This window comes from Macaca nemestrina, chromosome 17 (genome assembly GCF_043159975.1).
Source record: "Macaca nemestrina isolate mMacNem1 chromosome 17, mMacNem.hap1, whole genome shotgun sequence".
In the NCBI taxonomy this organism is placed as follows: Eukaryota; Metazoa; Chordata; class Mammalia; order Primates; family Cercopithecidae; genus Macaca; species Macaca nemestrina.
In genome coordinates, this window is record NC_092141.1 from 16,734,239 (window position 1) to 16,748,702 (window position 14,464).

The 14,464-nt window shown below is 42.0% G+C and overlaps 1 protein-coding gene across 13 annotated transcripts in view; it reads left to right on the forward strand.

Annotated features, from left to right (window-relative positions):
- Positions 1 to 14,464, forward strand: part of LOC105491091 (nuclear receptor corepressor 1) — a 187,895-nt gene that overhangs the window by 102,943 nt on the left and 70,488 nt on the right. For 11 of the 13 annotated variants that reach the window (XM_011757246.3, XM_011757250.3, XM_011757258.3 and 8 more), the window contains 2 exons: positions 6,188 to 6,314; positions 13,247 to 13,802. In XM_011757246.3, coding sequence (XP_011755548.1) covers positions 6,188 to 6,314; positions 13,247 to 13,802 — 683 coding nt within the window. The remainder of the gene's footprint in view (positions 1 to 6,187; positions 6,315 to 13,246; positions 13,803 to 14,464) is intronic. The other 2 variants (XM_011757257.3, XM_011757254.3) reach the window with 1 other exon arrangement.

Genomic DNA, 14,464 nt, shown 5'->3' on the forward strand with positions numbered 1-14,464 from the left:
AGAAGAAGACAGGAAAATTTGGAAATGTTTGGAATTTCCTAGAGACTTGTTGAATGGCTTTGACAAAAATACTGATAGTGACATGAAAATAAGGTCCAGGCCAAGGTGATATCACCTCAGATGGAAATGAGGAACTTGTTGGGAATTGGAGCAAAGGTGACTCTTCTTATGTTTTAGCAGAGACTGGCAGCATTTTGCCCCTGCCCTAGAGATTTGCAGATCTTTGAACTTGTGAGAGATGATTTAGAGTATCTGGTGGAAGACATTTCTAAGCAGCAAAGCATTCTAGAGGTGACTTGGGTGCTGTTTAAGGCATTCAGTTTTATGAGGGAAGCAGAGCATAAAAGTTTGGAAAATTTGCAGCCTAACAACGTGATAGAAAAGAAAATCCCATTTTCTGAGGAGGAATTCAAGTCTGCTGCAGAAATTTGCATAAGTAATGAGGAGCTGAATGTTAATTTCTAAGACAATGGGGAAAATTTCTTCAGAGGATGTCAGAGGTCTTTATGGCAGCCCCTCGCTTCACAGGCCTGGAGGCTAAGGAGGAAAAAATGATTTTGTGCCCTGGACCCAGGAACCCCTGCTGTTTGCAGCATGGGGACTTGGTGCTCTGCACCCCAGCAGCTCTAGCCATGGCTGAAAGGGGCCAAGGTACAGCTTGGGCCGTGGCTTCAGAGGATGCAAGCCTCAAGCCTTTGCAGCTTCCATGTGGTGTTGAGCCTGTGGGTGCACCAAAGTCAAGAATCGAGGTTTGGGGACCTCTGCCTAGATTTCAGAGGATGTATGGAAATGCCTGGATGTCCAAGCAGAAGTTTGCTGCAGGGGTGGGGCTCTCATGGAGGACCTCTGCCAGGGCAGTGCAGAAGGGAAATGTAGGATCAGAGTCCCTACTAGGGCACTGCCTAATGGAGCTGTGAGAAGAGGGCCACTGTCCTCCAGAATGGTAGATTCACCTACAGTTTGCGCCCTGCGCCTGGAAAAGCCGCAGACACAACGCCAGCCTGTGAAAGCAGCAAGGAAGGAGGCTCTACCCTGCAAAGCCACAGGGTCAGAGCTGCCCAAGACCATGGGAACCCACCTCTTGCATCAGCATGACCTGGATGTGAGACTTGGAGTCAAAGGAGATCATTTTGGAGCTTTAAGGTTTGACTGCCCTGCTGGATTTTGGACTTGAATGGGCCCTGTAGCCCCTTTGTTTTTGCCAATTTCTCCCATTTGGAATAGCTGTATTTACCCAATACCTGTGACCCCATTGTATCTAAGAGGTAACTAGCTTGCTTCTACTTTCACAGGCTCATAGGGGAAGGGACTTTCCTTGTCTCAGATGAGATTTTGGGCTATGGATTTTTGGGTTTATGCTGAAATTAGTTAAGACTTTGGAGGACTGTTGGAAGGCATGATTGATTTTGAAATGTGAAGACGAGATGTGGGAGGGGCCAGCGGCAGAATGATATGGTTTGGCTGTGTCCCCACCCAGATCTCATCTTGAATTGTAGGTCCCACAATTCCCATGTGTTGTGGGAGGGACCCAGTGGGAGATAACTGAATCATGGGGCAGGTCTTTCTCATGCTATTTTTATGATAGTGAATAAGTCTTATGAGATCTACTGGTTTTATAAAGAGGAGTTCCCCTGCACAAGCCCCCCTTTTTTTCTTCTTTTTTTGGCCTGCCACCATCATGTAAGATGTTACTTGCTCCTCCTTGCCTTTTGCCATGATTGTGAGGCCTCCCCAGCCGTGTGGAACTGTAAGTTCATTAAACGTCTTTTACTTCCCAGTCTCAAGTATGTCTTTATCAGCAGCGTGAAAATGAACTAATGCATAATGGATCATGCATTGATAAAATATTGATAATTTTTTTTTAATATACCAAATGTAAGATAGATTTTAGATTTTTTTCTTTTTTATTTTTTTTAAGATGGAGTCTCGCCCTGTCGCCCAGGCTGGAGTGCAGTGGCATGATCTCGGCTTACTGCAACCTCCGCCTCCCAGGTTCAAGCAGTTCTCCTGCCTCAGCCTCCTTAGCAGCTGGGATTACAGGCGCACGCCACTACACCTGGCTAATTTTTGTATTTTTAGTAGAGACAGGGTTTCACTGTGTTGGTCAGGCTGGTCTTCAGCTCCTGGCCTCAAGTGATCTGCCTGTCTCGGCCTCACAAAGTACTGGGATTACAGGCGTGAGCCACCACGCCTGGCCAGATTATAGATTTTAACAGGGTATAAAGGGTTCCTTGATATGGTATCAGATTTCATATTGTAACTAACAAATAAGAAGTGACATTTGCTTAGTTTTGGTACAATATCAAAAAATAATATTCACAAGTATCTGAAAAATCTGTTAAAATATTCTTCCCTTTTCCAACTACATATCTGTGTGAGGCTACATTGTTTTCTTATACTTCAACCAAAACATTAGATGACCTAATGTAATCCACAGATTAAATCATATGTGGAAGCACCTTGAGAATTGTGCTGTCTCTGTTAGATCAGACATGGAAGAGATTTCCAAAAACGGAAGGTTGTGCCACTTTGTTTGTAAGTCATTTTTTGTTTTGGAAAATGGTTACGTTTCATTAAAAAAATAAGTCGCGCGTGGTGGCTTACGCCTGTAATCCCAGCACTTTGGGAGGCTGAGGAGGGCGAATCACAAGGTCAGGAGATCGAGACCATCCTGGCTAACACAGTGAAACCTCGTCTCTACTAAAAATAAAGGAAAAAATGTTAGCCGGGCGTGGGGGTGGGCGCCTGTAGCCCCAGCCATTCAGGAGGCCAAGGCAGGAGAATGGCATGAACCCAGGAGGTGGAGCTTGCAGTGAGCCGAGATTGCACCACTGTACTCCAGCCTGGGCGACAGAGCGAGGCTCCATCTCAAAATAAATAAATAAATAAATAAATAAATAATTTATGAGTTTATATTGTTTTTAATAAGTTAAAATTTTAAAGTTTTCTTAGTTTTAGTTTCTGATATAGTAAGTGTCTATCTGGCTGTCTATGTATATTTCTCTCATAAAGAAAAGTTCTTTGGCCAGGTGCAGTGGCTCACACCTGTAATCCCAGCACGTTGGGTGGCCGAGGCGGGCGGATCACGAGGTCAAGAGATCAAGACCATCCTGGCCAACATGGTGAAACCCTGTCTCTACTAAAAATACAAAAATTAGCTGGATGTGGTGGTGTGCACCTTTAATCCCAGCTACTCGGGAGGCCGAGGCAGGAGAATCACTTGAACCTGGGAAGCGGAGGTTGCAGTGAGCTGAGATCGCACCACTGTACTCCAGCCTTTTTTGAGGCGTCTCAAAAAGGAAAAGAAAAAGGAAAAGTTCTTTGCGGCCTTTAATACTTTTTAAGAATGTTGCATCCTTAGACCAAAAAATTTGAGAATTATTAAAGTGTGATAGTAAAGCTAATAAGATTTGAATTTATTAAGAGTATACAAGATACAACATCAACTGATTTAAAAGGGTGTATACAAAGGGGTCTTTAGGTTAATAATAAGAATGTGAGAGTTAAAAATATGCTGTAGCAACCAAAACATGAAAAAGTCTACTGACAAGATAAAGACTTGACTTCACGAGATAACATCCAAAATGTTTTGAGACAAAGTGAAGTAAAGAATGAATCAGATGTGTATTTAAAATATAAATGTTGGCTGGGCGTGGTGACTCACGCCTGTAATCCCAGCACTTTGGGAGGCTGAGGAAGGCAGATCATGAGGTCAGGAGATTGAGACCATCCTGGCTAACATGGTGAAACTCCGTCTCTACTAAAAGTACAAAAAATTAGCCGGGTGTGGTGGCAGGCACCTGTAGTCCCAGCTACTCGGGAGGCTGAGGCAGGAGAATAGTGTGAACCCAGGAGGCGGAGCTTGCAGTGAGCCCAGATAATGCCACTGCACTCCAGCCTGGGTGACTGTGCGAGACTCCGTCTCAAAAATAAAAATAAATAAATGTATGTTATATTAGTCATGGTCCTTCTGAGAAACAAAATTAACAGGATGTGTTTATGCATATATATAGAAAGACTGAGATTTAAGGAATTGGCTCACGCTATTGTGGAGGGTTGGCGAGTCCAGTGTCTGATGGGGTAGGCTGGTTGATTGGAGATTCTGGGAAGAGTTGCAGTTGGACCCCAAAGGCAGTTTTCCCGGCAGAATACCTTGTTTTTATTTTTATTTTTATTTTTATTTTTTTGGGATGGAGTTTTGCTCTGTCGCGCAGGCTGGATTGCAGTGGTGCAATCTCGGCTCACCGCAACCTCCGCTTCCTGGGCTCAAGCGATACTCCTGCCTCAGTGTCCCGAGTAGCTGGGATTACAGACACGCACCACCATGCCCGACTAATTTTTGTATTTTTAGTAGAGACAGGGTTTCACCATGTTGGCCAGGCTGGTCTTGAACTCGTGGCCTCAAGTGATCCGCCCGCCTTGGCCTCCCAATGTGCTGGGCTTACAAGTCTGAGCCACTGGGTCCGACCATGAGCCACTGCGCCTGGCCTGTGTTTCTGTATATTTGACTTTACATTAAGAATTAGTGAATACTATCATATATTGAAGAAAATGCTTGGTGACGTAGTGGATTATTGCATGTGAACAGAGGGATGTTGTAGTAGGGTAAAACGTTGTCTCTTCCCTAGTTACTAGTGAAAGGATCAAACAGAATGGGTTAATATTGGCAAGAGAGGGACATACACTGGGCTCTGGAAAAATCCATATAATAACTTATCTGCTGGGCATGGTAGGTCATGCCTGTAATCTTAGCACTTTGGGAGGCCAAAGTGGGAGGATTGTTTAGGCCAGACGTTCCAGACCAGTCTGGGCAACACAGCAAGACCTCATATTCAAAAACAAACAAATAAATTAAAAGTAGCTATTATCTAATCCTTGAAAATTTACAGAATCTTCTGAAAGCTTTTTAGAAAGTGTAGCCAGTGTGTCTCTGGGATTCTCTTGCATTCCTACTATGAACATAGAAATATTAGCCTTGAGAATTGCAGCTAATTCTGTGACTCTAATATAGAAAATGATTGTTTCTCTTGAGTTAATTAATACTTTAGGTTGGCTCCTAAATATCATCCACATGAAAATGTTGAGTAGACGTGCAGGTAATTTTTAACAAGGTAGTAATGTATTTTCCTCTCCTGAGGAGTCTCACTGGGAGAGGCTGACAGCTGAAGTGAGGTGAAACGTAGGCTCTGTAAGGGGCGCAGGATAGAGGACCATCAGGGCTGGGACTTCCAGAAACCTGGGTCTGCAAACGCAGAAGATATTAAGCTTTCTATTTAGTAACATGAAGTTATAAATATAATGTAAATAGTTAATGTCTTACAGTTAAATGCGTACATATGTACTCTTATGTATATGCGATCCCAGTAGAAGAATGAGCAATTTTGTATAAACATACTTTGCAGAAGGGAGCATACTATTTTTTAAAAAAAGGAATTAAAAAAAATTTTTTTTTTTTTTTTTTTTTTTGAGCAAGTCTTACTCTGTCACCCAGCCTGGGGTGCAGTGGCGTGATCACAGCTCACTGCAGCTTCAGCCTTTTGGGCTCAGGTGATCTCCCTGCCTCAGTCTCTTGTGTAACTGGAACTACAGGAGAGCACCAGCACACACAGCTAATTGTTTTTTGTAGGGGCAGGTGTCTGACTTTTGTTGCCCAGGCTAGTCTCAAACTCCTGGGTTCAAGTGATCCTCCCACCTCAGTCTCCGAAAGTGCTGGGGTTATAGACATGAGCTCCTGTGCCTGGCTGAATTTGCACTTTTTTTATAGTAAAATAAATTGAGTGGTATTGGTTGGGCATGGTGGCTAATGCCTGTAATCCCAGCACTTTGGGAGGCTGAGGCGGATGGATCACGAGGTCAAGAGATCAAGACCAGCCTGGCCAAGATGGTGAAAAACCCCGTCTCTGCTAAAAACGTGAAAATTAGCTGGGCCTAGTGGCGGCCACGTGTAATTCCAACTACTCGGGAGGCTGAGGCAGAGAATTGCTTGAACCCAGGAGGTGAAGGTTGCAGTGAACTGAGATCGTGCCACTGCATTCCAGCCTGGTGACAGCAAGACTGTCTCAAAAAAGAAAAAAAAAAAAAAAGAAAAATAAATGGAGTGGTAAAAAGAAATAATGTTCTACATTATTTCAGAAACGAAATTTTCTTTTTAGTTATTTAAATCAAATAATACTCTTTACTCCTTTAGACTTCACGAAAACCTCGTGAAGAGCGAGACGTGTCTCAATGTGAAAGTGTCGCTTCCACTGTTTCTGCTCAGGAGGATGAAGATATTGAAGCCTCCAATGAAGAGGAAAATCCAGAAGACAGCGAAGGTATCTCCAAATTTTAAATTTAGTTGTGACATCTGCTACCCAGAATAAATAATTTTTAGTCATTTGACTGTGTAGGAGTTGCTTCATTGAGGAAACAGTGTGCCAGTGTTTTCATGGTTATTTTCATGATGTGGAGACTTCAAACTTGAACATAATTTTTTTTTTTCATTCAGTCAACTAATATGTAGCACCTAGGATGGTCCAGAAGATCTTGGAAATGGCAGTCCTGCTTCAGACATCAAGTGCCAACATCAATAAAGTACCTGTGTGTCTGTGTTGTTGCCACATTTATTTGTTCAATTAGTATAGTCGGTTATATTTCTCTTTTATTGCCTTGAGTTTGATTTATTATCATATTTTCACAAAGATTTATATGTACTATAGTAATGTTTTTATGTAAAAAGAATTAGTGACCCTAGAAGCACCAGTAGGGAAAAAAAAAAAACAAAACATGAAACTTAAGGAAATTTAAGAAATCATGTCTCTTTGTCATTTAAACTAATGACAAGTTCATGAAAAGGTAAATGTCTTCTTGATTTTTTTGGTTAAAAAAAAAGACACCTAATTTATTTCAATATACACTCTGATTAAAGTTTCTGGTTTTTTGTTTTTTTGTTTTTTTTTGTAAATTGACTGCTTCTGATGTGGGGATTTTTATAATGGTTTTAGTAGCTCTTCATATGTATTAAACATGTTCATGTTTTGTATATGCAGATAATTTTTCCATCTTATTTCCCTTTTGTTTTGCTTTTAAATTACCTTTGTTTAAACTTTGTGTAATTAGAGTTGTATATCTTTTCTTTGTAGGGTCTTTATTTTGTATAAGCTTTAAAAGTTCTACCTCCTCCAGGTTTAGTAATATTAGATTTTGGGTTTTTTTTTTCCCTGTAGATTATTCTTGTTATCTTTTAAAGTTAAACTTGTATTGAAATGGGTTTTGGCTTTGAACAACTCCTAACCTTAAACTTGTTTTTGGGAGGGTTTGTGAAGAATGAGGTCATCTTTACAAGAGTAAAGAGAGTATTAGAGAAGGCTCACCCGAGGGTAAGGTAAGAGTGCTGTAAACAGGGAAGGTAGTTGGGTGTGTTAATGGTACTTCCAGAGAGGTTGTCGGAGTTTCTTGGTTTTAATGGGTTTCTGATGGCTAGTATTCTCTGGGGTTATAAATGTTAATAAAGCCTGGAGGTTAATAAACCTTGGGCTGCCATAAGAAAATACCACAGATAGGTGGCTGCAGCAACAAGTTAATTTTGTCATGGTTCTGGAAGCTGTACGTGCAAGGTCATGGTGCTGGCACAGTTGCTTTCTGATGAGGACTGTCTTCCTGGCTTGCAGATAGCCAACTGCCTCCTTACTTTGTCCTTACGTGGCCTTTCCTTTGGGTGTGCGCACTCCTGGTGTCTCTTCCTCATATGAAGACAACTCCTACTGGATTAGAGCCCACCATTATAACTTCATTTAACCTTAATCATCTCCTTAAAGGCTTTGCCTTCAAATACAGTTACATTGCGGGGTAGGGCTCCAACAGAAGAATTTTGGTGGGGAGGGGCACAATGCAGTCCATAACAAAGCCCAAGTCTGGTATTAATATATCTGTCTGGGCTGGGCACGGTGGCTCAAGCCTGTAATCCCAGCACTTTGGGAGGCTGAGTAGGGCGGAACATGAGGTCAGGAGATCGAGACCATCCTGGCTAACATGGTGAAGCCCTGTCTCTACTAAAACTAGAAAAAGAAGTTAGTCAGGCGTGGTGATGGGCGCCTGTAGTCCCAGCTACTGGGGAGGCTGAAGCAGGAGAATGGCGTGAACCTGGGAGGCGGAGCTTGCGGTGAGCTGAGATCACGTCACTGCACTCCAGCCTGGGCGACAGAATGAGACTTCGTCTCAAAAAAATATATATGTGTTCATATATGTATCCATCTGATCAAGTGTAGGGTGGCACCATCACATCTGCTCAATCATCTAGAAGAGTTTCCTATTAAGAGGAAATGAATTTCCCAGTAGAATTGTAGACTCTGTCTTCCTGTTGACTTAGCTTCATTTGGAAAGTGTCAAGAAGAGAACATAAATGCAGTTCATGTGACCTATGATCTCATACTTATTCCTAATCTTAATGAGACACCACAGATGCACTGTTCATTGTGTGGCAAGGCTCTTGCCAATTGAAAAACGAAGGCAACTGCTGAAGGGAGGGTTCCTATATCTGTTTTCCTAAAACGCATCTGACTGTGTGAGTATCTTTCACGATTGGAATAATTAAATCAGACCAGAACTTCACCAAAATTTGGATTTGCTCTTGTTCTGTTTTTCTACATCATTCTTTAAGGTTTTCTTTTTGTATTTTTCGGGGGAAAAAGATACTCATGTTTGGCTGCTGCTTGGTGAAACAGTATGCCTTGGAAACTTTCCTAGTGTTTTGTGGCTTGGAAGAAGAAAATTGGAAAAGTGGTTATGTCAAATGATATCATCTGCTGTATAACCACTAACATGTCTTCTACTAGTTTGAAGATAAATGCCTTGTTAGTTTACCCTTGGATTTGGGGCTTTCTACCACCATGTAAACAGAAATGAAGGTTAAGTTGGGCTTTTTGTTAGCTTTTCGGTGCTTTGGTAGAATCTTTCAATAATGGTAATGGCTGCCGTTTTTGTTTGTTTGTTTGTTTGTTTTGGAGATGGAGTCTTGCGCTTGTTGCCCAGGCTAGAGTGCAGTGGTGTGATCTTGGCTCATTGCAACCTCTGCTTCCTGGGTTCAAGCAATTCCCCTGCCTCAGCCTCCCAAGTAGCTGGGATTATAGGCGCCTGCCACCACGCCTGGCTAATTTTTGTACTGTTAGTAGAGATGGGGTTTGGCTATGTTGGCCAGGCCTCGAACTCCTGACCTCAGGTGATCCGCCCACCTTGGTCTTCCAAAGTGCTGGGATTACAGGCATGAGCCACTGGGCCCAGCCGTGGCTGCCATATATTAAAACCTTACTACATGTGAGGTACTGTTCTGAGTTATTTGCTTGTCTGTCTTTTGTTTTATTTTGGAGACTTGAACTCTCATGTGAACTCCAGGCTTATACATTTGATCACCTACAGTATTTTCATTTGGATGCCTAAGAGCCATCTTATCGTTAACAGCCAGAGCAAATTCTTGTGTCTCTACCACCACAAGCTGCTTTTCCCTCTGGTCTTTCGCTATATCAATAAATTAGGTTTTCTTTAGTCTCTTTAGAATTGGATCCTTGTCTCCATTGCTCCTACCCTGCTTCCGAGGAGCCCTCATTGCAAGAGCTTTTTGATTAGTCTCTTGCTTCTTTTTGTTCCATTCTTTTTTTTTTTTTATTTTTAGAGATGAGGTCTCGCTGTGTCACCTAGGCTGGAATGCAGTGGCTTGATCGTGGCTCACTGCAGCCTTGAACTCCCAGGCTCAAGCAATTTTCCTACCTCATCCCCCCAAGTATCTGGGACCATAGGCATGCAGCACCACACTTGACTAGTTTTTTTATTTTGTGTAGAGACAAGGTCCATTCTGTTTTTTCTTCTGCAGCAGCCCGAGTGATTCTTACAAAATGTAAATCAAATCATGTTTCTTCTCTAGTTCAAATTCTGTAATACTTTCCCATCTCAGTAAGAATAAAGACCTAAGGCCTTACTGTGATTTTTGAGGCTCTGCATGAACTGACCTTTGTACCTCTGTGAACTTTCTGCCAGCTACTTTTTTGTTGGTCCCCTCTGCTCCAACTACACTGTTCTCTTTGTTGGTCCTGGGCAAACCAACCCCGACTTCAGGAGCCTTTGTGCTTTCTAATCCCTCTACCTGGGATGCTCTTCCCCACCATGTGCCCAGGGCTCATTCTCTCGTTTCCTTGAGTCCTCTGTTCAGATATCACTTTATTTTATAATACCTCCCACCTCTTTCTCAGTTTTGTCATTTAGTCACTGCACTGATCACCACCTGATATATTACTTTTTTTGATTTTTTGAGACAGGTCTCACTTTGTTACCCAGTGCTGGAGTATAGCGGCATGAACATGGCTCACTGCAAGCCTTGACCTCTTGGGCTCAAGTGATTCTCTTGCCTCAGCCTCCTGATAGCTGGGATTACCGGTGTACACCACCACGCCTAGCTAATTTTTTAATTTTTTTTTTTTGTAGAGATGAGGCCTTACCACGTGGCCCAAGCTGGTCTTGAACTCCTGGTCTCGGGCAGTCCTCCTGCCTTAGCTTCCCAAAGTGCTGGGATTATAGGTGTGAGCCACCACTCTCAGCTTGTATCACATATTTACTGTTTATTGTCTATTGCATGCTAGAATGTGGGCTCCATGAGAGCATCTGCTTACATTTTTTTAAATTACTATGTCCGCAGTACCTCAGATAGCTCCCTGCACATACATAGTTGACACTTCATCATATTTGAAAGAATGAATTTGTAGAAGTTTTTTTATATTGCTGTATGTTATATACAATTAAAAACTAATTTTTTTCCCAGATGGTTATTTAGGTTTTCACAACCATTCATGTACTTTATAATCCAGCCAGTATTTGAGTCTACTGTGTACCAGGCTAGTACTTAAGTGATAATCAAAATATATGATCTCTGTCTTCATGGAGTTTATAGCCTAGTGGAAGAAATAGCCAGAAATCATTCTAGTAAAGAAATGTAAGATGTAACTGTAACTACTACATGTGGTATCAGAACTATATTAGCAAAATATAACTTTGCTAAGGAAACCATGGAAGGCTTTTTTGGGGGCGGGGGTGGGGGGACAGAGTTTCACTCTTGTTGCCCAGGCTGGAGTGCAATGGCACGATCTCAGCTCACTGCAACCTCCACCTCCTGGATTCAAGCGATTCTCCTACTTCAGCCTCCCAAGTAGCTGGGAGCACAGGCATTCCACACCTGGCTAATTTTGTATTTTTAGTAGAGATGGGGTTTCACTCTGTTGGTCAGGATGGTCTTGAACTCCGTACCTCAGGTGATCCTTCCACCTCGGCCTCCCAGAGTGCTGGGATTACAGGCATGAGCCACTGCGCCCAGTCCATAGAAGGCTTTTTAAGCATGTGATGTTTGAGCTGATCACCAAAGGAAAAGTAGGTAAAAGAGCCTTTCAGTAAAGGTGAATGGTATGTACAAAGTCTCTGTGGTAGAAGATGCGTGAGGCATTGAACAAACTAAATAAAGGCCAGAGTGACTTAATTCAGAGAGCTGTGTGCAAGCTGGAGAGGCCCCACTGGGCAAGGCCTTGCAGGTCATACTAGCAATTTTGGAACTTTATCCTAACAGTAATGGGGGTCTATTGAAAAGTTATGGGAGAGACAGTGAGAGAGTGAGTTATTGTGGTAAAATCTGGCTTTTAAAAAGATAACTCTGTCTTTGTTGTAGAGAATGGTCTGAAGTGGAGTGAAGAGAGTTGGTTTTGGATTAAAGTGCTAGCTGTGAAGTCAAACAGGATTGGATAGATTCAGGAGAAATTTTTAAAGAGAAAATCAGTAGAACCTTGTCAAGGCCGGACATAGGGTAAATGAGATGGTTTAAAAGATGACTTCTTGGTTTCTGGTTTGTTTAATTAGATAGTAAACCCTAGAAAAGAATCTGATTTGCGAGTGGTTATTACAACTCTAGTACAGGACATATTAAATTTGTAATGCGTTTGATATATCTAGGTAAAGATGTCAAAAGCACTGAAAGTCTATTCATAGAACAATACAAATGATATGGGGAAACATCTGTGTTACAACATTAAATGAAAAATCTCTGAAATATTATTCTAGAGTCTTCTGTCCAGTGCAGTAGCCGCTAGACACTTGTGGCTATTGAGCACTTGAAATTTGGCTAGTTTAAATTTAGATATGCAGGCTGGGTGCTGTGGCCTATGCCTGTAATCTCAGTACTTTAGGAGGCCGAGGCAGGCAGATCACCTGACGTCAGGAGTTCAAGACCAGCCTGGGCAACATGGTGAAATCCCATCTCTACTAAAAATACAAAAATTAGCCAGGCATGGTGCCAGGCACCTATAATCCCAGCTACTCAGGAGGCTGAGGCACAAGAATCGCTAGAACCTGGGAGGCAAAGGCTGCAGTGAGCCAAGATAGCACCACTGCAATCCAGCCTGGGTGACAGAGCGAGACTGTGTCTCCAAAAAAAATTATTAGATATGCAGAAAATGTAAAATACACACCAGATTTTGAAGACTTAGTACCAAAAAAAGGAAAAATAAATTTTTTTATGGTTTTTCACTGTTGATCACATGTTAAAATGATGTTTCACGTATACTGGGTTAATTAAATAAATTCTACAAAATCAGCTGGGCATGGTGGCACACACCTGTAAATCCAGCTACTTGGGAGACTGAGGCAGGAGAATCGCTTGAACCCGGGAGGCGGAGGTTACAGTGAGCCGAGATCGCACCATTGCACTCCAGCCTGGGTAACAAGAGCGAAACCCCATCTCCAAAAAATAAAAAAAATTAAAAAAATTGTTTCAATTATTGACCCATTTCTTCTTACTTTTTAAATGTGGCCATCAGAGAAAGTAAAATTACAGATGTTATTACATTATATGCCTATTAGATGGAGCTGTTCCAGAGTGTCAGTTCAGCTGGGTAAAAGGAAATTCACAGGAAGAGCTTCTAGAAATACACCAGAATGTCATCATTTATAGGAATTTTTTTTGTTTAGTTTTATTGTTCGTTCTTTGTTTTTCAGTTTCATATAAATTATTTTCAGACATTAAAATCCTTTATGCTCTTAGTTTCAGAAGGTCAAGACAATTTGATCTTTCACTTTTATACCCTGTAGGAAACTTTAGCCTTCTCGATGGCTGTAAGTACTTCAATGAGGTCATCAAAGGAGTAGAATTCATCCTAAACAACTACTTTCAAGCATGGTTTCTATCACCACCTGAAACATGTTCATTATCAGATTTTTATGCTGTATCATTATCTTTAAGGTGCAGAAAATAGTTCTGATACAGAAAGTGCTCCTTCTCCTTCACCAGTTGAAGCTGTCAAGCCCAGCGAGGACAGTACTGAAAATGCTACTTCTCGAGGAAACACAGAACCTGCGGTTGAGCTTGAGCCCACCACGGAAACTGCGCCCAGTACATCTCCCTCCTCAGCAGTTCCAAGTACAAAACCAGCTGAAGATGAAAGCGTGGAGACCCAGGTGAATGACAGCATCAGTGCTGAGACAGCAGAGCAGATGGATGTAGATCAGCAGGAGCACAGTGCCGAAGGGGGTTCTGTTCATGATCCCCCACCTGCTACCAAAGTCGACTCTGTGGATGTTGAAGTGAGGGTGCCAGAAAACCATGCATCTAAAGTTGAAGGTGATAATACCAAAGAAAGAGACTTGGATAGAGCCAGTGAGAAGGTGGAACCCAGAGATGAAGATTTGGTGGTAGCTCAGCAAATAAATGCCCAAAGGCCCGAGCCCCAGTCGGACAATGATTCCAGTGCCACGTGCAGCGCTGATGAGGATGTGGATGGAGAGCCAGAGAGGCAGAGGTGAGGCTCGTTCCATAAGTCCTCCCCTATGCTTACTCTGCTGGTTGGTGACTGAATCACAGGGTGGTGCTGGCTGCAGACATGGCTCCTATATAAATATTGGCACCTTATAGGTAGTCTGTACGATTTTAATGTTGGGCTGATATTATTCTGTTTAAATAACCACAAACAATTGTATGATCATTTTAATGAAACAGATTATACATTTCTTCTACGTCTGTCTTGTTACGTGTGTTCTGTATGATAGCATAACAGGGAATTTCAGCTAATAAAGTTGTGAATAAACCACAGATAACTGTTGTGCCCGAGGAGGGCAGCAGTGGGATGTGGTAGATGAAGGTGGAGGCTAGAGGCATTGAGGAGCTCCCACTGCACTAAGGCAGTGCAGCCTCAAAACAAGGCCTACCAGCCCCTACTTACTAGATAGAAGAAAATGCTATGGAAAGAGAGAGATGTTTGGTGTTCTGAAAATTTTTAGAAAGCATAATTTAAATGCAAATTAATGATAATTATGATGACCACTTTTTTGTATCCATTAACATTTTAGATTGTTCATATTTGTAATTTAAAATATCAGGTATAATGCGATTAATTTGCAATTTTTTTTTGGTTTTGGTTTTTGTTTTTGTTTTTTTGAGACGGAGTCTTGCTCTTCCCCAGGC